General features: G+C 47.6%; 1 protein-coding gene across 12 annotated transcripts in view; it reads left to right on the top strand.

Moving 5' to 3' along the window:
• The window catches only part of ARNT2 (aryl hydrocarbon receptor nuclear translocator 2), a 157,526-nt gene that overhangs the window by 33,592 nt on the left and 97,198 nt on the right, over nucleotides 1-26,736 (top strand). For 4 of the 12 annotated variants that reach the window (XR_014777477.1, XM_084773370.1, XM_084773368.1 and 1 more), the window contains exons 2-4: nucleotides 10,592-10,706; nucleotides 18,914-18,961; nucleotides 25,894-26,107. Coding sequence is in view for 11 of the 12 variants with exons in the window: in XM_084773370.1 (XP_084629496.1) it covers nucleotides 10,592-10,706; nucleotides 18,914-18,961; nucleotides 25,894-26,107 (377 nt within the window). In the remaining variant the exon portion in view is untranslated. Of the gene's footprint in view, nucleotides 1-1,484; nucleotides 1,632-1,709; nucleotides 1,787-8,114; nucleotides 8,177-10,591; nucleotides 10,707-14,381; nucleotides 14,560-18,913; nucleotides 18,962-25,893; nucleotides 26,108-26,736 lie in introns of those variants that run through there. The other 8 variants (XM_084773369.1, XM_084773367.1, XM_084773371.1 and 5 more) reach the window with 7 other exon arrangements.

Raw genomic sequence — 26,736 nt, 5'->3', positions numbered from 1 at the left:
CCTTTTGGGGACAATCTGCCCTGTATACTTTAAGCCTTTCCTCATCAGGTGTTCTGTCCTGTCTTCTACATCGCCAGTAACCCCAGCTTTCCTCCGAAGGTCTCTGGCTGTTAGGAGGTCTGAGAGGCCTCTGGAGTAAAACCCTTTGTGGGTAGATGCCCCATTGTGCTCAGACCTATGGCCTTTGTGCAGTACTTTTAAAAATAAAATCAAAATGCACACTTAGCTCTAAATGGTGTGTCTTTATCATACCCCTCTCAGGGAACTATGCAGAAGTGGAGGTGGGAAAATTGTAAGAGCTGGAGGGAAGGAAAAAGCCCAAGGAAACAGCTTTTTCCATATATAACGGATCTGATGGTACACATAGGAACTCACAGGGCCTGTGACAGCACACACGGAGGTTCAACAGACAAAGCCTCACATTGAGAAGGGGATGTGGACACAAAGTCCCACCCCTGACCAAGAAGCTATTTCCAATTGATACCTATTTGGAAAGAGAAAGTTAGTTTTCTCTAGTGGAGTGTTACTACATATATCAGCCACACTCTATGGCAGGCCCGTTGCCCAAGAGTAGCTAACTAATACATAATCTCTCTCTCTCTCTCTGTCTCTCTCACTCTCTCTGTCTCTCTCTGTCTCGCTCTGTGTGTGTGTGTGTGTACTTTTAGTTTCATTTGGTATTTTTGCCTTATTGTTGTTTGTTTTGATTTTCATTTTTTTTTTGAGAGAGAGAGAGAAGAAACACTGAATTTGGTAGGTAGGGTCTGAGGAGTTGAGGGAGGGGAAAACGTGATCAAAATATATTGTATGATATATTGTATGAAACAAAATTTTTAATAAGCAATAATAAAGTTTAGCACAGAGACGCTGGGCCTTCAGCCAGAAGGAAGGTAAAAGAAGCTAGAATTTCCAGGCATGAACACTGGTGGGAGCCTGTATGCTGAGACCAGTGTTTCAGAACTCAGAGGGGTCTGGGGGAGACAGGATCCACCGGTGCCACCATTGCTAGTACAAGAGGAAGGTTCTCTCCCTAGTCTGCGTGGGGTCTTTTTCTTGTCCCCAAGGCTAAAGTCCATCTGTTGGGGTGTGTGTGTGCTTAGTGTCCAGTCTAAGAGGATAGATGCCAGAGAGAGCAGGGCTTGGCCTCTCCTTCCTTTGCTGACCCTAGTCCTAAACTGCTTCTCTTTCTACCACCTCCTGCCCTATTGCAGACCCTGGCTCATTCTGCCTGTGGGATGGGGATGTCTTATAGAGGGTCACACACCTGGTTAAAGCCTGACCAAAGAGCCTTGAGGCAGAGTCCTGCACCCCCTGTTAACATTATTTTTCTAGGCATTTACTGCGAACATCCCACCTGGAGGAGGGCCTGGAGGAATCACGAGCTCTGCCTCCTATCTGGAAGAGGAAGGGATCCTCCCTTGCCCACACTTCCAGAAAAACCCTTCATAGCCTGTCCCTGAAATGTTTCGGTAGCAAGCTTAGAGCTCTCCTTCGTGTCGCAGCAGCTGCACAAGAAATCCAAGTAGCCAGTTTTTCAGAACCTAAGCAGTTAATGCTGGAAATTTTTGCTGCAAATAAATTGATCAGTATGCAAGACAGTTGTCACGGCTGAATCATGGTCCACAGTTAAGGTAAACAGATCTGTGATGACATTTTCTGAGCAGAATACAAATGCAGTGCGTTTGCTCCCAGAGGTTTCTGACATTTTTTTCTACTCGGGCAGCATATCCTCCTAAGAAGGTGTTGTTCACGAGGAAGAAAGGTCTTTGTTCAACCCTCTGAGAAGGTAGGGCGGGAGCATTTGATGTGCTATCTGTGACGAGCGTCGCTCTGGGAAAGATGGGTGTGGAGGGAACATTTCATTTGCTTAGCTGCCTCCTTCCCCTTCTCCCACCGTGGAGAAAGCCTTTTGGTTTTTTATTTATTTGAATGATCATAAAAAACATTCCATGTGTTTGTACTGTGAAAGTTTGCGTGTGGTTAGTGTTGTCTATGTGAAGACTGAAGGCTGTGCTCTCCTAGGTGAATTTCCAGGGAACAGTGAGGAGGAGAACAGAATGGTTTTTTAATTCTTCCTCTTGCTTTCATCATAATCTTTCAAGTTTCACATTTTTTTCCCCAGGGTTTTCTTGCCTGCTTTGTTCTATAGGAATCCGACACAGCATGGCTGGATCTGAAATGAGAGCTAGTCTGTGGCTGGATGCTGCACCATGGCCAGATACCCTGTGTGTGTTGTGGTGAAGCCTGTATCATTCTTAGTCTGGGCTGATGCCCTGGTGTGTGCACAGCCCGGTCACAGTACTATCTAGGAGCTGCCAAGCAGGTGTTTCCCAGGGAGGATCCTTGCTGGTGGGTTTGAACTTGCTGGGGGTGCTGACATTTCTGTTTCTGTATTGGTCATCAGTTACAGTGAGTAACCTGGAGCACAGGTCATTATAAACGAGTCACATTGGACATGGGGACATAATGGAATCTGTTGAGCACTTGGGCTTCTAGAAAGTTCCAGTGACTAAAAGTCACCCTTCAAAGGTGACTGAAATGGGGTGAGCTTGGACCTTGTGAAGCCATCAAAAGACTGCATCCAGGAGAGAACTTCTGCTGTGCTTCTGTAGTCAATAGATAGGTTATTCCCTGCTTTGGGAAGCCTTCTGGGACCTTCCGTGGCATCCCCAGAGCACAGGGCTACCTCTCACAGCCAGCAGCATTCAATGTGAAATGCCCAGCCAGCTTCATGCTCAGTCTTGATTGGGTCTTTAAAAATCTCTGGCTGCTGTTCGGCTTCTAGCACAGCCTGTGGCTCAAAATAGGCTTTGCAAATGGTGCTTATGATCCAAACAGACAGCAGCTGATCAAAGGAAGGGTACCTGGTTAACTGAGAGCAGCGTCAGATTCCACAGACCTGTGCTCCTCTGAGTTGACACACACAGAGGCTACGGATGGACTTGTTCTTTGCAACAGGTCCTAGCACAAGCTCCTGTGACACAGTAACGTAAACGCACAGCCAGCCCCGCTGTGGTTTTTCTTCTCTCTCTAGAATTTTCTTCCCATTCAGTGTAGGAGGATCAGGTGACCAAGGTTTTTTTGGGTTTTCCCTTTTTGAGCCTTGAGGCTGACACACCATTATTTTGAGACAGTGACATCATCCTTTCTCTTTGAGGCTCTGTCGTCCCAGCCCTGGTCTCTCACCTGGACTGCTTGTGCCCTTCATTCTCTTTCAAGAGGAATACGGGTAGAGTGGGACCATATCAACACTGAAGAGGGAAGGGCTCATTGGAAATTGGCCTCCTTGAGACTTGGTACGGAAGCTGAATCTAAGTGACCAGGGAGTTCACTGGGTGGAGGGAAGAATGGGAGCTTTTCTCATCTAAGGACATTGTGTGTGCAATGGTCCTGGGGCGGAAGGGAACATAGTATGGTACAAGGATGGACAGAGAAATGTGGCTGGAGCCAGAAAGACGAACAGGAGAGGTGGTAGCAGCCTGACCATGCAGAAACAAGAAGTTGCTCATGGCAGGGACTCCACACAGTAAGAACGAAGAGAAGATTAGTGGAGTGGTTGGCCTCATCCCATCTGGCTGTGTGGGTACAAATAAGAGGGGCAGGAGGCCAGGGTCTTACCAGCCAGGCCAGCAGTAGAAATGGAGAGACTTATAGCAGGGACAGCATGCTTGCTGGCAGGGTATAGGGAACCACAGAGGTGGTGTTGATGTAGCACACCTGGAAGAGGTCAATGAGGGGGGAACAGGAATGAAAGAATGTCCTTGTGTCCTGGTGAAGAGCAGCAGCTGGCAGGAGACATGGCAGGAGGGTCATCATGTGACTAGACAGGGATATGGCTCCTAAGAAGCAGGATGGATGTCGGAAAGCAGGGGAACGGTTCCCACAGAGAGGGTAGGAACAGGAGAGTCACTGTTGGCCATAGGCAGCTGTGGCCACTGGATGACCCCAGATCTCTGGTGGGAGGGGCCAAGTCTGAGTAGAGAAGCAACACGAGTGGGAGGAGCAGAGAGGCAGCCATATGTTGGGGCTTTGCCCCTTCTTTAAACTTTCACATGCACAATGGCAAATCCTGTGTCTATTTTAAGGTGGTTTGCTTGACGTGCAGTGTATTCGCAGAATGCAGTTGAGTTTCTGTACAGCAGACTTCGTCCTTGCTAAATATGACAAACCCTCGTCTGGTGTGTGAGGCTCGCGTCCCTGGCTTCTTGCTGAAGCCTGACCAGCCTTTTCTTGACCTGCCTATAAGGAATGGGAGTGGGGAGCAGAATGGAGGATTCACTAGAACTTCTGGGTTCCTTCAAAGCCAGGGGCCATGTTTCTGACCTGTGCAGGAATGAGGGCAGGTGCCATGTTAGTGAGAGAGAAACTGTGACCTTGACAGGCCCAAGGCAAGGTGCATGGTATCATTGTGTGTGTGTGTGTGTCCATCCCATTAGCATCTTCCTTGATCCTGCTATGCACACTGCATCTGCATGGTTTGTATGGTGTGTGTAAGTACGGTATGCCTGTGTGCTTGTGTGTGTGTGAAGCCATGAGGAGAGGTGAGAAAAATGATGTTGACAGAGGAAGTTGGAGGCTCACCACTTCACACAACTCAACTGGAGAGATTCAGTGCCTGGTGTGCTGACCCTCTCCAAAATGTGGCCAAGTGCCAGGTGGCACAAATGCATAGCCATAAGGGCACCACAGAAGCTCAACCCAGGAAGAAGCCCATCCAACTCAGACAGCCTTTATGGTTTGGTGACATCAGTCCCAAATGGGCACTTCAAGAAGACCAAGGGTACTGGGATGTAGTCTTCCCCATAAACTTGTGAGACAGGGCCAGAAAGACAAAAGTCACAAAAGTGCTGGGAAGACTCACTCTCCTAGGTATGACTGTATTTGTTAGCACCTAGTGTGTGTTTAGGGGAAATAAGTGTGCTCATTCTGTGCCAAGTACCATCTGAGTGCTGTGTGTACATCAGTATCTCTCATCCTCATAACTTCAGGACATGTGCACTGTTATCCTCACTTTACAGATAGGAAACCAAGACACAGAGAAGTGATGGGTTCAAAGGTTATAAAACACCTCCCTCTGTGTGTGCATGTGTGTGTGTCTATCTTACACACACACACACACACACAGACACAGAGAGAGAGAGGGGAGAGAGAGAAAGAGAGAGAGAGACAGAGACAGAGACAGAGACGAAGGGAGGGAGGGAGGGTGGGCAAGCTGTGTTGAAAGGTACTGCTTTCCTGGAGAAAATAATAAGAATAATAAGAGAGAAGAGACATTTCTTCTGGTAGACATAATACATGTTTTTCTGGCCTCACAACAACTTCATGATGTAGATATTTGCCTGACTTATAGATGAGGTCTCCTCTAAAGCTTGGAGAGTTGTCACTTCCCATGACCCCACAGCTCAACTGAGTGACCCCAAACCATGGTGTTACCTGTGTGCTACACAACTTCTACTGCAGCTGTGGTTTAGAAGTTCACTGTCAGTTCATCTCTTAGGGTAGCAAGGGTGGGGGCTGTCAGGGCACTCTGCTTCTGCCTAGGCACCCTGAGGGTGACAGCCCTATACTGAGTGGCTAAAACCTAAGCAGGCTCTGCCACTCCCTAGCTCTGTAGCCTGGCACCCACCTCTCCTTGCTGAGTTCTCTGGTGTGCAATAAGTGATGCCTTTGTAACTACTTCATGGGTGGATGGAAGTCAAGTTCATGACAGGAAGGTGGCAGTGTTCCAGAAAAACAGTACCCAGTACAAATCTTGAGCAAAATCCTGTCGTTGTTACTAAGCCAAGCTGTTCATCATTGGACATGCCTATTGGAAAACGCCCCCTTCCTCTGCCTCTGTCTATTCCTCATGAAACAGTTCTAAAGTATGCTATTGTTTGTGACATTCAATTAACACATCATTAAACTAATATTAAAATAGCGCATGCTGAGTTGAGGGAATGGCTGAGTTGGTAAATTACTTTCTATATAAGCATGAGAACCTGAGTTCAGATTTCCCAGCACCCACGTAAAAAGCCAGGCATGGTAATCACCGTTTGCAGCCCCTGCGCTGGGGAGACAGAGACAAGAGGACCCCCGGGTCTCACTGCAAGCAGCTTAGCTGAATTAGTGAGACCCAGGGTCAGTGGGAGACTCGGTTTCAAAAATTAAGGTGGCAAACAATTGAGGAAGACACCCAACCAATGTCAAACTCTGGCTTCTACACACATATCCGTACATGTACACACACACACACACACACACACACACACACACACACACACACACACATACACACACACACACCTATGATGAGTAAACTAGAGCATTAAAAAAATGAATAAGAACTTTAAGATATTAAAGTCCACCTGTAATTGCTACCACAGAAGTAACTAGACTGACATGGATGTGTACCTCTGATTGACTGTCTTTGTTCTGTAACACACACACACACATACACCATCACTGCCACTGCCGCCACCACCACCATAACATACCATACATCTCCTCAGTCCTAACACTCACTTGTGGGACCCCGATACTTTCATATTTAATACATTCATGTTGTTGCAGTGTCTTCCAGGAAGGCCTTCTTCACGGACCCAAGTCGCAGAATGTGGCAGTGGCTGCACTGTCGTCTTACTGGCTCTAGGGGGATGATTTCTTCTCAGGGTTCTTTTTCTCTTATTTTAGAATGAAATTCAGAAACTCTGGAGCAAATCAGCACTGCTCCATAGGGTGGCTCTGTTAATGGTTGGGGCATCTCAGCTTTATTTGGTAGCAGGCCATGGCTCAGGCCTGGCCAGGAACATTTCTGTAGCATCTTCCAGAAGAATCCTGGAATCTTGGCCTGCTTACATATTAGTTAAAGGGAACAACTGCCAGGTTTGAAAGCAGACAGTTGCCTCCTAAGGGAGATGCCAGCAGACCACATGGGTGTGCACAAGCAGAGGAGAGAGACCTGCTTTCTGTTTTGTTAGAATCTATTAAAGATGTCTCCTAAAAATCAACATTGGAAACATTTACCCTTTAACATGAGTGCTAGCCATGAGGGTAGAATCTTCTATTTAGTTTACTTTATATCTAGGACTGTGTTTTGGTTACTAACATGGATGACACTGGATAAAATGGAATATCTATTCCTTATCTAAATTGTGAAAATAAACATAGGGGCAGGCTTCCTCTGACCCGACTAAGAATGTCTGTCTTAAACCCGGTAATCCGCCCCAGTAATCCAGGCAACAAGCTAAACTGTTTACCATCACTGTGTTCATGACTTTATTGTTGTTTAAAAGCTTGTTTCCCCAGACATTGTGTTATGCTCTTTACATACATTTCTCTTTTTTTGTTTGTTTTGTTTTTCAAGACACGGACTTGCCTTGTAGGCCAGGCTGGCTTCAGACTGACAGTGATCCGCCTGCCTGCCTTTGCCTTCCCTGAGTGCTGGGATTTACAGGCATGCACCACCACACCCAGCATACATACATTACTCTTAATTTAAAAATGACTTCACAAGATAGGTACTGTGACCAATAGTGTCCCGGTCATTCTGGTAGTTTCCACCTATTTGAGCAGCTGTTTGGAACTGTTTGACTACAAAGCCACTTGGTCTTCCTCTTAACCCCTTGTTACTGAAATGTACTCATAGGGAGGAGCTAGAGAGCTGAGGGAGAAATAGGAAAGTATGGGAGGGAGGGAGGGAGGGAGGGAGGGAGGGAGGGAGGGAGGGAGGGAGGGAGGGAGACAGACAGACAGAGAGACAGAGACAGAGACACACAGACACACAGAGAGACAGAGACACACAGAGAGACAGAGACAGATCCTAGGATGATTGCTGGACATGCATTGGCCAACGGGACACTTGTACAAAGCCATCTCATTGTCTTTGCTTTGTGTCCCTTATCTGTCTGAAGCCAGGAATGGATCTTCAAAATTACTCCTCTTTTTTTGCCAGCCAGGGTTTGGGGGAGTTTTTGCTTTCTGTGAGTTGGATCACAATTGGCAGTTTTGTTTCAGTTGCCATGTCCCTCCTGCTCTGAGCTAGAACTGACTGGCCTAGAGAAACAATGGGACCTTTCAGGGTTTGCAAACGATAGTCAAGATCAATTCCACTCTGATGTTTCCCTTAATCACAGGCATTGAGGCTGTTGGCTTTGAAATGCTCAAACTAATGCTGCGTTGAGCACTAGAATAGCAGGTAATAAATGTTAAGTTTTCAGAATCCTAGACATTTATTATCTACTGGGTTAATCAAGGTTAAAGTAACTTCTTCTCATAGGATTTCTCAGTACGTGTGTAATGGGCATTGGCAGTTTTAATAAAGGCGATCGATGCCCAGCTTTTCCTAGGATGTTTCCCCTGGAGCCCTTGACTGCTGTAGTCAGCCCTGACCTCCAGCTTTGGGACTCCATAGAACCCAGGAAATTCAGCTGCTAGTTCAGAAACACATACAGTATCTTATTAGAAGCCGGTTGTGAGGAGCTTGTCAAAGCATGGGGCCTGAGGGGAGTAAGGGGAAAATGGGAGGGAAGGAGGAATGGGAGGATACAAGGGATGGGATAACAATTTAGATGTAATATGAATAAATTAATAAAATATATTTTTTAAAAAAGATTTGATCAGTGTTGTCAGACTTCAAGAGTTCTGAATTGGAATGGCTCAACTGTGTTTTAGCTTATGGGATAACTGTCCGATGACTTCCTAGCTTCTATAGAGAACTGATAACCCCCAGGAAGGGTGCAGCAGTGGCCTCAGTGGCTGTTCCTTCTGTCCTTAGAGGATCCTGATGCACACTTTATCCCAACTGTCCTGCTGAAGCATATCTTTATAGACCCCGCCCCTATGTCCCTTCCACCCCCCAGAAAGGACTGAGCCAAGAGCGGTGAACACAGCAGAAGGCATTCCAAGCCCCAAAAGTTTATCTTTTCTTTCTTTTTGCTTTTCTTTTCAATGCAAATACCAAACTTCTCTTCCTTTGGATATAGCAGAGAGACTCAAAGGAATGACGGAAGGAACGAACGAGCAGCACCAGTTAGGAGAATTCCTGTGGGGAGCACCAGGTGAACCCTGTTCAAGCTCGGAGCTACTTCTTAGCTAAGCTGTGCTCACAAGGAGAATGGACATTACAAACACAAAGATGTCATGCAAACTAGACAAGCTCTCCCCTTCCCTGTGGAGGAATATATGCTAAATCATACTTTAAAATCTGGGTAATTTAAAAAGCTGGAGAGATGGCTTAGCGGTTAAGAGCACTGGCTGCTCTTCCAAAAGTCCTGAGTTCAATTCCCAGCAACTGCATGGTGGATCACAACCATCTATAATGAGATCTGGTGCCCTCTTCTGGCTGGCAGGCCCACATGCAGGCAGGATGTTGTATACATAATAAATAAATAAATCTTAAAAAAAAAAAAAAAAACCCTGTAGCAACAGCTATTGAGCTTAAGGGTGTGACAGATCTGGCCCAGATTTGTGAAATGCTTTGGGTGTGAGGTAAAAAGATGGGCAAGAGAGGAGCTGTGCCGAGGGAACAGTGTTGAGTCAGGTCCTGTGCCCAAGGGCTAAGAACCAGGCTGAGACCAGAGAAGAAAAGGCCAGGCATGGCTCACAGTGGCTTCTGGGCTGTCTGGCATGGGCAGAACGTGCCATCCACTGGCTTTTCCCACTGAGTGGGCCAACAGGGCAGTGGGCTCAAGCCCTCCATCTTCGCTCAGGTAGGCCTCCTCTTCCTGACCGGGCCCCCTCACCGCTGGCTTCCTGTGTTTTCTGGGACAGCTCTGTGTCTGTGCTTCAGCCAGCTTGGTTTCTGCTTTCTGGGAAAGCTGGTGTACAGCCTCCACCTGCAGTACAGAACGCCGGCAGTGTGGAAAGTGCAAAGAAGAAACTTTTTGACCGTGTGGACTGATTTGAAATCAAGGATGTTTGACTTGGTGTTAAAAGAGATTCCAGAAATGTGTGGCTTATTAGAAACAGTACATTAACCATGATGAGTAAGGAAAAAAAAATTACTCCCATCTGTTGCCCAGCATTCTCTTTCTTTAAGTTAGTATTTGTTCCTGGAAAACATTGTCTAGGGAGCCCTGGGTGCCTCTCACCTCATAGAGCCTGATGGGAGACTCTCGATGTCCCAGGATTCCTGGTGTCTGACAGGCAGGGCTTCTGAGTCTCTTCTGAGGGTGAGGGCCTAGCTTCTGTGTGGGAGCAAAGGTGGAGGTTAGTGGTTACTGCTCCAGGCAAGTATGAGACTGCTTATGAGACTCAGCTTCACCCCGAGCAGTGCGCTTGGCACCAGCTGTGGGCTCTCCCTCAGGCGTTCCTTTCTGCCCACCTGCCTAGAGAGCCCACCTGCCTCCAGGTGACAACAGGAAGACATGAGTCCTTTAATCACCGCAAAGTTGTTTTCATGCTTTTTAACCACTGATTTGAGCACTCAGTTTGGGAGTCCTGCCCAGGACCGGCCCAGTCAAGTGACTGGCAGTGAGCAAAATGGCCATAGCTCCAGTTCCTTGGGCTTCCTCCCCAGTCGGTGGGCTTTCATGGGACAGTGTGACAGCTTTCTTGCTTGTTACTGGGTGTTTTTGTCATTAACAAAACTTCTCGTCCCGTTGACTTCCAGAAATGGCTTCAGATATACCCGGATCTGTGTCCTTGCCTGTGGCCCCCATGGCAGCCACCGGACAGGTGAGAATGGCAGGAGCCATGCCTGCCCGAGGAGGAAAGCGGCGATCCGGGTAAGCAGACCCAGCGTTTCCAAGAACTGGCCTTAGTGAAAGTTGAGCAATGCTCTTGACCTGCTAGAATGGTATTGTTCTCCCACCCCACCCCCTGCCCCCCCACCTCCTGGAGAGTCAAAGCTCAGCAGTTTGCATCCTGTTTAGATTTTGCAAGATTCCTGAATATGCACATGATTTGCTTGGGTCCTGGCACCCAGCTGGGGGTTTCTGTTTGCTTGTCCTTGTAGTGAGAGTGTGCTGTGGGATCCTGCTGGGCCTGGCTTATGCTAGCTCTCGGTAGGGAGGAGTCCACTCTTAACTGCCCAAACATTCCACCCTCATTTGGCAGACCCGGTCCTATTTGGCCCTCCAGCATTTCCTCCAATGCTCATCTTTCCTAGGAATATGCAGGAATTCCTTTGGCCAGGGCCCAGCACCTGAAGGCCAGATAGATGTGTTTAATGTTGCTCAGACAATAAAGTGAATAAGTATCGTCTTGTGGACTCTGCTGGCTCTGATAGGTCACAGACCAGCTTTGAGCAGATGAAACCCAAACTGGCACCTAGTTGTGCGGAATGATGCTAGCATTTGTACTCAGAACCCCAAATCAGAGCAACCAAAGTCCTTCAGGAAAAATCTAACTAGTATTTTCCAGCTCAGTATATAGCTTTACCCTGTTCCCCATTGATCCTTTTTTAAAATTTTTTAATTTTTATTTTTTATCATTTTCAGTGAGGTAGTTAATAAACAAGCTGCCTCGTGAGGTTGCTCAGTTTCTGAGCACACACTCTGCCTGTGATTACACCTACCCAGTGAGAACAGAACAAACCTTCCACAGCCCCAGGGCTGCAGGCTGGACCTAGGTTGAAATGGGACGGGGTAGGGACAAGATGAAGCACCTTAGTACTGTAATGCCAGCTTATGGTAAGGTCTGCTGTGTGTGGTGGAGTCTCTGGGAAAGGGCCAGAGTGATGCTTGGTTACTCTGAGGATTTAGAGGGTTGAGACTGTGAGCTTGGTGGCAAGGCTGGCCTCTTCCTGATCCTGCACACTCTGAGGCAGCCAGTGCTCTGTCTGCTGCTGCTGGGTCTCTTCAGTGGGTGCTCCCAGTAACTACCTGATAAAGGCTGCAGCTTGCCTCTGGGCTGCCTGCACAGCTGCCTGCTCTCTGAGCCGTTGTTCCCGCAAACTGTGGAGTTCTGTAGTCTGGCTTGCTAACCGAATTTGGATAGTGTTAAAATATCAAGTTTTCAATAAAGATACCCACAGTATTTCAATAGTTACTATCTTAACCCACGTTCTTTAGAGGGACACTCCATTGATCGTCTTTGTCATTTTCCAGAAGAAAACAGACCAGGCTCTGCAATGGATGCTCTAGGTTGGTCCAAGTCTAAGCCAAGTCCCACTCCATGCTGAAGACCATGAGCCCTCGCTGGGCTCGGGGTGAGGGGGTGAGCCTCTGTTTCCTCAGGGTTTGGGCTGGTATGCACCCCAGCTATGTTCCATCTTGGCCTGCAGGGTCCTGACCTGACTCTGGAGTACAGGTCCTGCTTTCTGCATTGCACTTAAGATAGCTTGACCTAGGACTTAGTCCGAGATCTGAGGAATTCCCCACAGCTGTCCTGTATCATTGCACATAGTTTTTTGTTCCCTTTCTATCACTGTGATGCACCATGACCAAGGCAACTTATAGAAGGGAGGGGTCTATTTGAGGCACAGTGGGAAAGCATAGCAGCAGGCAGGCATTGCAACTAAAGCAGCGCAGAGCTCACATCTTTTTTTTTTAATATTTTATTAATTTACTCTTGTTACATCTCTATGATTATCCCCTCCCTTGTATCCTCCCATTCTTCCCTCCCTCCCATTTTCCCCTTATTCCCCTCCCCTATGACTGTTCCTGAGGGGGGTTTCCTCCCCCTGTATATGTTCATAGGGTATCAAGTCTCTTCTTGGTAACATGCTGTCCTTCCTCTGAGTGCCACCAGGTGTCCCCCTCCAGGGGACATGGTCAAAGATGAGGCACCAGAGTATGTGAGAAAGTCATATCCCACTCTCCACTCAACTGTGGAGAATGTTCTGTCCATTGAGTAGATCTGGGTAGGGGTTTAAGGTTTACCGCCTGTATTGTCCTTGGCTGGTGCCTTAGTTTGAGCGGGACCCCTGGGCCCAAATCTGCCTATCATAATGTTCTACTTGTAGGTTTCTTGGACCCTCTGGATCCTTCTACTTTGCTCACGTACCAGGAAACTGGGACAGAGGGGAAGGACATCCTATTGGGACTCTAGATGAGCTCACATCTTAAATCGCAAACGAGAAGCAGATTGTGAACTGGGAATGGCACTTGGCCTTTGAAACCTCAGAGCTGCCCCCCAGTGACACAGAGGCATAACTCCTAAGCCTACTTAAAAAGGGCCACTAACTGGGGGACCTAGTATTCAAATGCATGAGACTATGGCGAACATGACATCTATTCAAACTAACACACACACACACACACACACACAGACACACACACACACACACACACACACACACCACCACCACCACCACCACCACATACACCATAGCACTAGCAGCTAGTGTGGGCCCTGGGCAGGCTGACACTTAAATTTGGCTTCAGTTCCACATACAGCAGAGGAAGCCACCAATCAGGAAGGTAGCAGAGGTGAAGGTAGGTTGGCAGTGACCTCTGACACCCTGCCATAGGGTGAGACCGAGGCTTTCTGGGGCAGACCAATGAATTGGACCTTCACTAGGAGGCCTGTACCCCTTGTCATCTTTCTTGGAGTCTGTGTCCTGCCTGCCCTTTACTCCTGTGAGAATCAGACCCCATGACTTTAAAGATTCATCCTGGGTCTTAAGAAGGGGAACCTCCATTTTAACAGACTGGTTTCCACTGCAATTCTTGCATCTGGCATTTTTTTACATCCTTTCATGAAAATCTTGTATTGAAGCCACTGCTATTCTGGAACACCGTGATAACTACCCCTTCCACTGTGAGGCGCTGACGGAGGCTGTGGCATCAAAAGGCAGATAGCTCCATCAGGGCCTTGTGCTGTGGCTGGCGTTGGCTGGCATTGTTGGCAGTCACTGTCACCAGCATCGTGTCTCCAACTGTTCCTTCTGTTAAGGTTGTGGGACATGCTTGAAGAGACCCAAAGAGAGGGATGTGGAAGAGAATAGAGTGTCAAGGGAGAGAAAAAAAAAACGGCATTGGCGTGCCCTGCCATATTCCTTTCCAGGCCCTCCCTCTCTCACTTGATAGTCATTCTCATGGAGGTACAGAGTTCCCAGTTCTCAGGACAGTCACTGATTGTTCTCCCGTGTTTCACAGCCTCAGGGTCAGCTGACCCTCACTGACCTCTTGAGGACTTTGGATCCTCCTGGATGTGGGCCTGGCCTAGTGCTCCTGAGTCCTTCCGGCCTGGGCTTTCTTCCCACTTCACTGACAGAGTCCTCAGTGAGAGTCTCAGCAGGGCTCCGCTCTCCTGCCTGGAAGCCGGGACACAAGGTGAAGGTTCAGACGGTTCACATTCTTTCCAAAGTAGCTCCACATGTGCGGGAGGAATGAGCTGAAGCAAGTCACCTGACATACATTCCTGCTGTGACCTCCCTAAGCTCAGCAAGGGAGGGAGGCTCCCGCCAGGCAAAAGCCGTGCTTTAAACCCTCAGTGAGGAAGTGGCACTGAGTTAAGTGACAGCACAGCCTACTCCAAAGCTAGCCGCTGGGATGGAAGGGGAGGTGACCGGGATGGACAGCAGTGTATCAGCTCCTGCCACTGGCTAGCACCTATCACTGAGGGAAAATCCCAGCACTCTATGTAGCTAACAGGCAGGAGACTCCAGAGTTCAAGACCAGCCCTGGCTTCATAGTAAGACTCTGGTTACAAATGAGAGAGTTGGGGGGGGGGGGAAGGCAGGAGGGGAAGGGAGGGCTCTCTGTGTGTGTGTTCCTCAGGTTTTCATGTGTAGCTCAGTTGCTCAGTTGTAATATCAACCAGCAGATCCAGGCTCTGAAGTGGGAATATTTCCAGACACATTGTCACTGCTCTGTTCTCGGGACCCGTAGTAGGGCCCAGGGTTGCTCCTGTGTAGCCACTGTACTGGAATAACCAGCCACTGTACTGGAATGACCGTTCTCTTTGCTTAAAGAGGAGAATGCTATGTGCAGACTCAAATTTGACGCTGCACTGTTTTCTTTTCTTCTTTTTTATTTTTTTGTTTGTTTTTGTTTTTTGAGACAGGGTCTCTCTGTGTAGCCTTGGCTGCTCTGGACTCACTTTATAGACCAGGCTGGCCTCGAACTCATAGCGATCTGCCTACCTCTACCTCCCGAGTGCTGGCATTAAAAGCGTGCGCCACCACGCCCGGCTGCACTATGGGCTGGAGAGATGGCTCAGTGGTTAAGAGCACCGGCTGCTCTTCCAGAGGTCCTGAGTTCAATTCCCAGCAACCACATGGTGGCTCACAGCTATCTGTATTGATATGTGGTGCCCTCTTTGGGTGTGCATAAAGATAGTGTATGCATATACATAAAATAAATAAATAAATGCACTGTTTTCTTAAACAGCACTGCTAGGGAGATTCTGTTCACTTCCTCGCCACATAAGTTACGCTCAGTTATCCGCACTCTGCATCCAGGCCCTCTGACAGGAAAGTAGGGCCAGGTGTGTTTTCAGCGCACTTTCCGAAGACTCACGTCACCACCCACTCATTCACTGTGCTGAGGGTTTTTAAAGAGTGAATACAATGGAGCTTAAAGTCATATATTGATTTTTTTTATTATCCAGATGTTTCGGTATAATAGAGAAACATAAAAGACATAAAACAAAGGATGATTTACTTAACTTTTTATAGCAGAAGAAATAAGCACAGCTTATTGTAGTCATATTTAAAGTTGGACATGGTGGCAGGGACCAAACGCAGGACCTGGGCAAGTGTTGTTTGAGGTCTTTTTAGTCAGGGCCATTGGCGCGCACACGCACGTGTGTGTGTGTGTGTGTGTGTGTGTGTGTGTGTGTGTGTGAGCGTGCATGCATGCGTGTGTGTTGCTGAGGGGTTAGTGAGACTTTTTGGGTATATCTAAACAATCATGGGCATGTGCGTGGGGACTGTTCTGAGTTATAAATTACTAAACATGATTGCTGCCTAAGTGTGAGTCCATGCACACACAAGTGGCATGTGCAGTTTCTCTCTATGCTGCATGCATGTGATTGCACACATACTCATGGGTGGGAAGGTACAGCTTCTCTCCATGCTACATATGTATGATTTCATACACACTTCCAAGTAGTTGGTGCAGTTTCTACATACTACATATGTGTGATTACATACATACTTATAGGTACTGGGCACAGGTTCTACATGCTACATGTATATGATTGCATATACACTTACAAGTGATGGGTGCAGTTTCTATATGCCATATGTGTGTGATTGGATATATTTATAGATGGTGGGTGCAGTTTCTACATGCTTCATGTATATGATTGTATACACACTCATAGGTACTGGGCATAGTTTTTACAGGCTACATGTGTATGATTGCAAACACATTTATAGGTGGTGGGTGCAATTTTTACATGCTACATGTGTATGATTGCAAATACACTTACAGGTGGTAGGTACAGTTTCTACATGCTACACGTGTATGATTACATACACACTTACAGGTGCTGGGTGCAGTTTCTACATGTTACACGTGTATGGTTGCACACTGCACAGATAGGAGCCATAGTTTTTTGGTCTTTAATTTTTCACATACAAATCATGACTCCAATTTTCCAATGGACTCCAATAAAGTCAGGGTCCAGGCCAGGCCATCCCTTCCTCTTACCATCTGCTGGCCTGATGTGCAGCGTGACTGGCCAAGCTGGGACTCTTTACCACACAGCTCACTTCCCCATACACCTGTCCCATAGGGCACTGGGTAACAGCAAACTGTTAATAGGAAGGTGACCAACCATCCTGGTTTGCTTGAGACTGTTTCAGCATGAAATCCTGGACCCCAAGAACACTGTGTCCTTGGTCACCCCAAGCATCTCATTGACCTTTCGGCCTGCAGTGAGGGCTCCCATCAACTATGTTTTGTAGGAGCTTGTTATCATAATTCTATCAAAGGCCCTAGAGATGGCTCAGTGGTACAGGCACTTGCTGACATGCCTGATGACATAAGTTAGATAACCAGATCCATGTGGAAGAAGGAGAAAGCGCACACACATGCACATGCACACACACGCATGCACGTGCACACGCACATGTGCACATGCACATAGACACACATACACAAAAATGCCTGCATGCACACATGGATGCACACGTGCACATATGTGTGCGCACACACTATAGAAACTTTGATAGCAAATTGAACTGAGTGGAATTTTAAAGATAACTGTGAATCTTACACCCATTTGAGGTTTTGATAAATCCTCGCACAAGTTCTTTGGAATTTTGAAAGCGCTAATAAGCATGCTGGCGTTTGATGTAGGCAGAGACGTTGATCTTTCCCTTTATAAGCACTAGGTGGCAGTGTGGCTCTGCAAAATGCAACTGGCCTCAGTTACTTTTTGTGTGTGTGTGGCTATTTGCAGTATGTAATTTCCAGAAAGGTGAGAAGATAGCTTAGTAATTATGCAGGATATTAATGAGCTTTATTCAGAATTCCCACACTCAGCCCCACTTGTCCTGTAGGCAGCTCAGCAGCCCAGTGTTGGACTTCTGGTCTTCTCCCTGTCTTTCCCCTTCTTCTTGCCCATCTCTTTTTCTCTTTGTACTAAGCCATTTCTGTTAACAGGGCTGACATTTTCCCCGCCTCTTATTTTTAGTGTGAGGACAGTTGGCTTTTGAGGACCAAGGATCTAAGTGAGGGATCCTATCAGGCAGTTCTGGGCATGTCAGCTCTGGGTTCAGGACAAAGACAAGCAAAAACTGCCTTCCTCCCTTCATTTAGCCCTATTTGATCCTAGTTCTTAGGTCCCTCAAGTTGCTGCAAAGCCTAGAGGTCGCCATGCATCTCGCTGGAGTCCCTTTTGGGGTATGTGTACAAGGGTGGCTCTTTTTGTGTAACGTGGCTGCTTCTTCCTGGTGGCCTGTGTGCCCTGTGCATTTCCTGATCAATTGTTATCCAAGCCTTTACATACTAGGGAATGGAGGTCATCCTCCCTGTGAGGGGCCAGAAGTCCTGGCGTCTGTAGCCGTGGTCTTCTGGCACACACTTCATTCTTTGTTTATTGTTTGAGCAGAATCTCACTGTGTATCCCAGCACACTCCATCCTCGTAATAAGCTGCTAAAACAAAGAATTCCTCAGACCTAGCTGCCAGGCAACTAGCTTCCCTTATGCTTGGATCATAAGAATATGTCTCACCAAATCCCTTAGGCCTACTAAGAAGAAGCGGAGTAACTTAGGGCTTGCAGATGCCCCACTCAAGAGCTGCACTTACCGTAGGTATCTCATTTTCTTCCTCAGAAACTCTGGGTATACTTGATCATAGGTGAGTTTCCCTCTGCCCTAATGTCTTCCAGCCTGTGCTTGCTGACATCAAAAGAACTTGGGTTTTTTTTTTAGAAGGAACATTTGGGGTGCTAGTTAGGAAAGAACTCATCAAGACATTGTTTGATGTTAACAAGGGGAGGAGGCCCAGGAAAGAAGAGGGCTGAAGAATAATTGGGTGAGCTTCAGCAAGTGGACAACCAGCTGTGATTTGGGTATCAAATGGCAGTTTCCTCCTCAACCAGCTTATGTTTGACCCTGGGTGTGACAGAATGATGGTTTTGAAGGGCCTTTGCCCTGAGGTTATAAAACCAAGTTATAAGCAGTATTCTCAGACACGTCCACTGTTCCTTGATTGTCCTTCATCACCCATTGAACTTACAGTTTAACAAGTCCCTTGAGCATATACCACAAGGTTTAGAAGTGGAATACATGGTGTGGAAGGACCCACACCCCTCCCCCAACACAGCCTGAGACGCATTCTAGGGGGACAAATTGGCACATTGAGTATTCCCATTTCTGACCAGAGAATGAACGGTTTACACACTGGAGACCTTTCATTTATGATAATTTTTTTTCTTGAGACTGTAGGGATTCTGTTTAGGACTGCCTGAGGTTGGAAGCATTACATAGCGATGTGATAGGATGAAGGTTCCTTCGCCTTCCCAACTCATGTAACCAGTTACTGTCTTCTGAAAACTATAACCAGTGCTCACTTGTGGCTTTGACTTTTCAGAATGGACTTCGATGATGAAGATGGGGAAGGTCCCAGTAAATTTTCGAGGTGAGTTTGTTTTACCTTTCTTAAACCAGTAGCCAGCAGTCACTTGACTCGCATGTACAACCACTAAGAGCCTCTTGTCATTGAGCAAGCCATCGTCTGTACTTTGACCCTTGTGTGTATGCCTTGTTTAGTGCAAGGATTTGCCCTAGTGGCAGGCTGCTATTAGTAATCGTAATGCGTCCTAATTCTGTTCCGGTGCTATATACTTGAAATCTCAGTGCTTGGGAGCATGAGGCAGGAGGATGGCAACTCCAAGACAAACCTAAGCTATGTAGCAAGATCCTGTCTCAAAAAAACCCATAGCAAATAAAGTAAGTAATTAGTTCTTAATCCTGTTAGCCTTTAGGTTAAAAAGTGACTACTTTATGGACCTTATAACTTTAATGGATTCCTTTTATTTAAAAAAAAAAACCTAGAGTTCAAGTATAGAAAAAAATGATCAACGTGAATCCTCTCTTTCTACTAAGGAAAATAGGGAGAAGTACAAGAAACACGTAGCCTGTTTGGAGTTGGTTTCACAGTCCTCACAGTGAAGCTGACTATGTGACAGCATCTAGCTGGCTCCGTGGGGCTGGCCTGTGTATAGCCTGCCTTTGAGGGAAGGCTCCAGAGTCACCAGTGCTAGGGATATAAGCTTCCAAGTTTTTTGGTTTGTTTGGTTTGAGGCATTGTGGGACATTTGGAAGTGTCCCTCATCCTTACCATACTTCCCAACGGCACCATCTTCCTGCAGCAGGCTTTGGCTGATGCCCCCATCACTCACACCTCCTTCATGGTTAGAGTTGATCTCAGACACTTGTAGCAGGTGGATAGATGCATGTCTACTGTATTCATATTCTGTTTGGACAGACAGTCCAGACGGTTCTTGGGAGCAGTTTTGAGAAGTGTGATGTCCACGCAGCACAGTGCCCTGTCTGTCTACTTTTCTCATGCAGATCCTTTGGCTCTCTTTAACCATAACCAAAATGATAACTGTGAGTTAAGCACTGTTCTGTACAAACGCAGGAAGGATGGGTGTCCCACCCAGAGATACCCATAGTAAATATCTCCTCATCCGACAAACGTTTACCACTGAGACCAGGCTCATCCACTTCCCAGCTTCATCCTCAACTGAAGCATGAGAAATGAGATGAGAATGCATTTCAACCCATTCATGACTTTAAAGTTTCCAATCAAAGTAAGATGTGAGCTTCAACAACAATTATTTCCTCCTATACAGACATGACCCATGAAATAGTTCTCTCTCTCTCCTCTGTCTCTCTCTGTCTCTCTCTCTCTCTCTGTCTCTCTCTCTCTCTCTCTCTGTCTCTCTCTCTCTCTCTCACACACACACACACACACACACACACACACACACACACACACACACCAGAGCTTTCTCTTGCCACACAGCCTCTCTATAGAGGAAACAGTGACATTGAGTCCTCTATGTCAAAGTTCCCTTGAGATTACATGCCTTAGCATGTTAACCTCAGGAAATGGTGTTGCTGGGTCTTGGGACTTAAAGAAGAAGAGAAACATGGACTGACATTGCTTGACATTGCAGATCAGTGTCAGTGATGAAACAACAGCAGAGATACACAGAGTTCATTGTTTTGGCTTGACTGTGAAGAGGCAATAGCCCCACACTGTGTAACACTCTGAGCCTGCCAGTGAGTCACATGTTGCACAGTCAAGTTCAGACCTTGGCTTCTGTCAACCACATCCTTTCCTCTGTGCCTTAAGAATAAGAGAGATGGAATGTGCGTCCAACATGTGCTGTTACTTACAGGACTGAGTTCACGGGACCCCAGAGGCACTGACTTCAACACAATAGGGTATTTGAAATAACCCGTGCTTGATGGACCTGTGGGCACATCTGAGTTGCTCAGAGTTGGGGAGGCAACCAAGTTCACTCCCTACCTTCCACTTAATCATCCAGAGGTCTCCTGCCAGCCTTTGTCAGGTACACTTGAAGGCCTCTCCCATTCCCTGCCCCCATGCCTGCAGTCCGTAAATAACAGTCCCGTTAGGCAAGGCCCTGGAAAGTGTGGAGGCTGTGATGCAAGCCAGTCTCCATCCTTGTTAGTTGATTCATTATCTGGGCAGATGCAGTGCCATGATCTCTGTCCCCTGATAGGAGTCTAGAGAGCATGCCCAGCTTTTCTCAAGGGTGGTCCTGGGTCCATATGATCTGCTTAACATCATACTAACTACCTTTATTTTGGATTTGGGAAATACGGTCCAAGTCATAGCAGCTGACTCATGGTTCCTGCATTATGGCATCTGTAGCCCTATTGCAGGAGGCCTCAAGTAGAATAGGGCAGTAGACGGGAAGCTAGCTGTATTGTGCTGCCTGGTCTCATGTGGATACTATTAGGGAGCTGGGTGTTGATGTGGGTGCCCAATGAGGGACAGTGACAAAAAACCTCAGGGTGTTAGAGATGGGTCATGTGAGCTTCAAAAGTGGGAGTCTCTTTGCTTAAGAGGTGCAGGAATGGAAACAGAGCTTGGCTTTCTTCCTCAGCATGGCCTAAGGAAGCGGCTTTCACTTTCTGTCACTGGGCTTGACTTCTGTTCCCTCTTGAGTTCTGTTATCAACTCATAGGCCCTAACAGCAGACAGGGATGAACTCTGTCTTTAGAAGGCTCTGATCACACACCAGGGCAGACCGTGAACCTCCCTAAAGGACGCCAGGACCTAGTGGCATCCACCCTTCAAAGGGCCAGCATTCTGACAGCACGGCCCGTACACAAGCCTGCACTCAAAGTAAGGCCCAAGTCTTCTCCCAGTACTGGGCATCTCAGGGTGGCTTCCCACTTTAATGTCCCAGAATGCTCCTGTTGCTGCAGGTGGCATCAGTTGCGACCAGTGAGAAGTGACATCCTAGTTATTGTTTCAGCTGACGGTCCCAAGCTGTCATCAAAAGTCACAGTTACACACTATATTCTCCGTGTAACTTATACTTGCAGGAGCAGATCTTCCTCAGACCCCTTCCCCCTGTGTCAGGTGAGGCAATGAGAGGAACTCAGGCTTAGCACACAACTGCATGGCTCCCCTTAGTCCTGAATGTATTCATTGAGACGGCTGTGTAGGGAGCCCTCCCCATCACACACTTTCATACCATCTTGTATGACCTTAATCTTTAGGTCACAGGAGAATGACACTGGGATTGTGTCAGCACTTCCCGGTGTGTGTGGGGAGAGTTAGTGAAGTGCCCCCTTTCTGTGTGTAAATCAAGATGGATGATGCCCCCACTGTGCTCAGTAAACTCCAGAGGCCCCTTTGTAGCAGAGCTGAAAAGAAACCCAAGTCAGCACACAGCTAGCTAGCTGTACTTCCTTCTTTGCCCTGGATTCCCCAGTTGTCCCTCTGGGGCAAAGCTCATGGCCTTCTTGGTCCAGCAGAGGTGTCACTTCCTCATGCACCCCAGCTGCCCTTGCTTCAGAATCCAGACACGTATGGAGAGGCAGATCTCCTTACTATTGCTACCTGGTTCCCAGCAATTATGGGTCCTCATAGACAACACATTCCTAGGCCTAACAGAGTGATCGCATTGTCCCCTTCTCTGGGGGAGAAGATGAACTTGGACCAGTGAATAGGGTTTTAAGGATGTACCATGCTCTTTTCACAAGATAGCATTCCTTCACCTCTGTATCCTTGAGGGCTTCAAAATGAAATCTTACATATCAATGCATACCGCTTGTTTCTCAGATCTTGTTGCCAGGCAACTGGCAGTTCTTGGTTGTTTTAACACACTGTGGGTGGCTTAAGCTTATTTCATAAAAATCTAAGATTATTGTATCATTTCTTGCACTGGTCAATGAATGTGATTTTCATATTTTAGGTGTTCCTGTAATTGTTTTCTTCCTTCACCTCAGTCCACAAATTGAATTTATCTATGGATCCATCAAAGAGCCTCACAACGACTCCTCCCATGTTTATATAGAAAATTAGTCCATAATAATATGATACTGTTGGTGACTATAGACTCTAGCCAAATGATTTGGATTTCCTTCTTAGGTTTGGGGGTCACTGAAGGACTTTAATTGGGTCAGACTTGCGTCCAGAGAACTGTCAGTGTGGCTACAATATAAGGTCTGAGATGAGAGGAGGCTTAGCCATATGGTGCAGGTGGTGACAGCCACAGTGGGCAGTGGGCAGTGGGCAGTGGGCGTGGGCATGGGGAAGGGAGAAGAGTCAAGAGGGCGCTGTAGGAGAGTTTGGGCAGGGCCAGAGGTTTGTGGTGAAGAAGCCGTTCAGCATGTGCTGGACTAGAGATAAGTCAGAGTGGACTTTGTGTTCTTATGATTCAGAGAGGTGCCGAGTGACAGAATATGTACTGGAATACAGAAGGGGACCCCGGGAGGTGGGTGGGGCTGGTGGGAGATCCCAAAGGTCAGATTGAGAGACTGAAATTGGACTGCAGTTAGAGCGGGCAGATTCTCCTTGGGGGTTGCTCTGCACAGAGAGGAAAGTCTCTCTTACATGGTCGCCACAGGAGCATGCAGGCAGGCAGATGTGGAGGGATTTAGGTCCTGCCTGAGTCATCCTCTGTCCATAAGTGCCTGAACTTCCAGTCTCCCCTCTCCTTACTTCAGCAGCCCATACACTCTGACAGTACCATCTTCTCTGCGTGGTCCCAGGGAGTGTGAGCTGGCAAGGTTGGGATATGCACCTCTGGGAGCTTGCCCTGCTTTAAGCCTCCTGGACAAATGTCCGGTTGAAAAAGCGGTCTGTACCATGTGACCTACTCCGTGCTTGTGGAAGGGGAGAAAAGGGGGCTGTGGTTTCTCTACACCAAGACTCTTGCCTGTGCTCAAGAGCTACAAGTCCTCTGACCAAATTCTGCTTGCGTCCTTTTCCCTGCCTTGTAGGTGCCCCACCCCACCCTCTCCTTACCTGGTTGACCCTTTCTCCCCCTCCCAGCAAGCTCTGCCCACTTTTCCCTGAGGGATGGAGACTTTCCTGACCCTGGAGAGTCTTTGCTATGTACAAGAGCATTGGTACATCACTGGCCAGTTTCCATCTTCCCAGTGTGTCACCTGAGGGGTAGGGTTGGCCTTGGGGATCTGCCTGTGGCTCTCAGCCTGTCTTCTTCCTCTCTGCCACATGGTGCATCCGCCTCTGAATCCCTCTAAAAAGTCAGCCACTACATCAGGGCCCATTGGGTCAACCTCCATTAGGTTTCTCACTGTGGTCTGACCTGCTCCCCAACTTCCAAAGTTCCTCTTGCCCCAGGTCTGCCCTTCCTACAGGAATGTTGCTTCCTCTCTCAAATGTGTCCTCCCAATCTCGGCCTTCCTTTGACCCTCCGGATGAACCCTCTTCCCAGAGCACATCTCCCTTTTCTACTGTCACATAGGTATAACTCTGCCTGTTGTCCGCAACCCCTTCTAGTCCTTTCTCTTCTGTCTTTTTCTCTCCTGCCTTTGACCTTCCAAGGCTTTTCAGAGTGTGTGACCAGATTCCACCTCTGGGTTCCGCTGTGCACGGTGGATGTTTTCCATTTCTACCTAATGCCTCTGCTGCTTGAAGGCTGTGTTGGGCTTCCTTGATTTTCTCTGCTCCTTGTGGGGCTGGCTTGGGGCTCCTTGAATGGAAATTCTGCTCCAGAAGGCTCACAGCAGCCCACCACAGGGACCTCTGCTGTTTCCACAGAGGCTCTCTCAGCACACATAGCATTCACACCACACATACCTGTGTGCTTGGTCATCATGCTGTCCTGCTTCCTGGAGGCATGGCATGTAAAGCCCATGAATTCATGCAGTGTGTGGAGCAGCCTTGCCTGGGGAATCTTCTTTTCTTACTGTTAGTGTCACTTCCCTTTCTGGAAGAACCACAAAGCCCTCCTTCCTGCAGCAGCAGCCGTGGATTGTATTTTTAGACACTGTTCCATCCCAGGGAACACCTTTGTCTCAAGCATGTTGAATGAGGTTGGCTGTTAACTCTCTTTTGAGCCTAAAGGTAATAAATAATTTGAGACAGAAATATTCCCCCAGCCCTTCTGTTAGTTTTTTCATTTTAAGCATCTCAGAGACGGAAGTGGGTAATTCCTTGCAGTATTTTTTTTAATTGGTTAATAAGTCAGGATCACACCTGTTCTGTTACTATGCTGCAGAAAATACACTGGGTGTGGAACAAAGGCATGTTCCCAACTTTACATAGAGTGAATCTGCCTCATCAATCGTCTCCTTAGTGACTCGAAGAGTAGAAAGGCTTGTGATGCATTAGATACTGCAGGCCCATTGTTGGCTGAGGGTATTGTTAAGGAGAAAGGCAAGTACTTGCTACAGCCCCAGCCAACAGCTCAGCCTGGCTTGGGCTGCCTTCAGCCTGATTAGCACACTCACATCCGCCTGTGGCTAGCTAAGCACCCAACACACTCCTGCTTTAGATGGGGTGTCGAGGACTCATGAAACATACTAAATGCCGTGTTGAAGGTCCAAGTAGCATGGCTGTGTGGGTTTTCATCATTATCACCATCAAAAAAACTGAAGGAGCATAAGTTGAAGCCCATCTCACAATGTTTCATCCCACGAGGTATATAAATCACATGTGTAAGCAGTCAGAGGCTACATTTGTCAGTGTATGCCCACACTGTCATGTTTAAGATCATGTTTAAGATCATACTTGTACACCGAAAGACTGCTAGGATGTTTTAGTCTTCTGTGGTCCCTGATCTTAATTTTGGGCATGTGCGTAATTTAGGAAAGGCCAGTACATATTTTTTAAAAAAGAGGCCACACAGGCCTATGCTCCCCACATAGACCTTCCAGATTGATCAGGGCTCAGCTTCAACCACAAGTGCCCAAAGCACTGAGCCATTCTGAGTTAGGCCCAGGAATTTGGCCATGTGATGTTAACAGCGTGTTGATTTATCTCGATGTGTGGTGTCCCCTGCTCTGATCCTTCTCTTTTTCCCTCCCCCTGACCTCTTGCTTTCTGGGAAGAGAGAACCACAGTGAGATAGAGCGGCGCAGGCGGAACAAGATGACTCAGTATATTACGGAGCTCTCTGACATGGTTCCCACCTGCAGCGCACTGGCTCGGAAGCCAGACAAGCTCACCATCCTGCGCATGGCGGTCTCACACATGAAATCCATGAGGGGCACCGGGAACAAGTCTACGGACGGCGCATACAAGCCTTCCTTCCTCACTGAGCAGGTGCCCCAGCGTTACTCTTCTGGTGTGGCTGGTGGAAGTGAGAGTGATCCTTAGGGCCACAAGCCTGAGATGAATGATGTGGGAACGTGGAAGTTCAAGTTTGGGGAAGGGATGAATGCAAGAAATTTTCCTTCTGTTCTTCAGCAAGAAGTACTCCTCGCCTCTGCCCATTAATTTATTTTATTTTCCCCCACTAATTTATTTACTTAATCACTTTACAGTCTGATCACAGCCCCTTTCCTCCCCTTTACCCAGTCCCACTCTCATGCCCTCCTCTCCGCCATCCCCCACTTCTCCTCAGAGAAGGGGAGACCCCCAAAGGGTACCAACCCATCCTGGCACCTCAAGTCACAGAAGGACTAAGTGTATGCTCTTCCACTGAGGGCAGACAAGGCAGCCCAGCTAGGGGAAAGGGATTCAAAGGCAGGCAACAGAGTCAGAGACAGCCCCTACACTCCAACTGTTAGGGGACCCACAGGAAGAACAAGCTGCACATCTGCCACATAGGTGCAGGGGGCCTAGGTCCATCCCATGCATGCTCTTTGATTGGTGGGTCAGTCTCTGGGAGCCCCCGTGGGCTCAGGTTAGTTTACTCTGTAGGTCTTATTAAGAAGTACTCTTTAAGAGTG

This window comes from Acomys minous (genome assembly GCF_964271855.1).
Source record: "Acomys minous genome assembly, chromosome: 2".
Taxonomy (NCBI): Eukaryota; Metazoa; Chordata; class Mammalia; order Rodentia; family Muridae; genus Acomys; species Acomys minous.
This window is presented reverse-complemented; position numbering and strand designations above follow the sequence as displayed.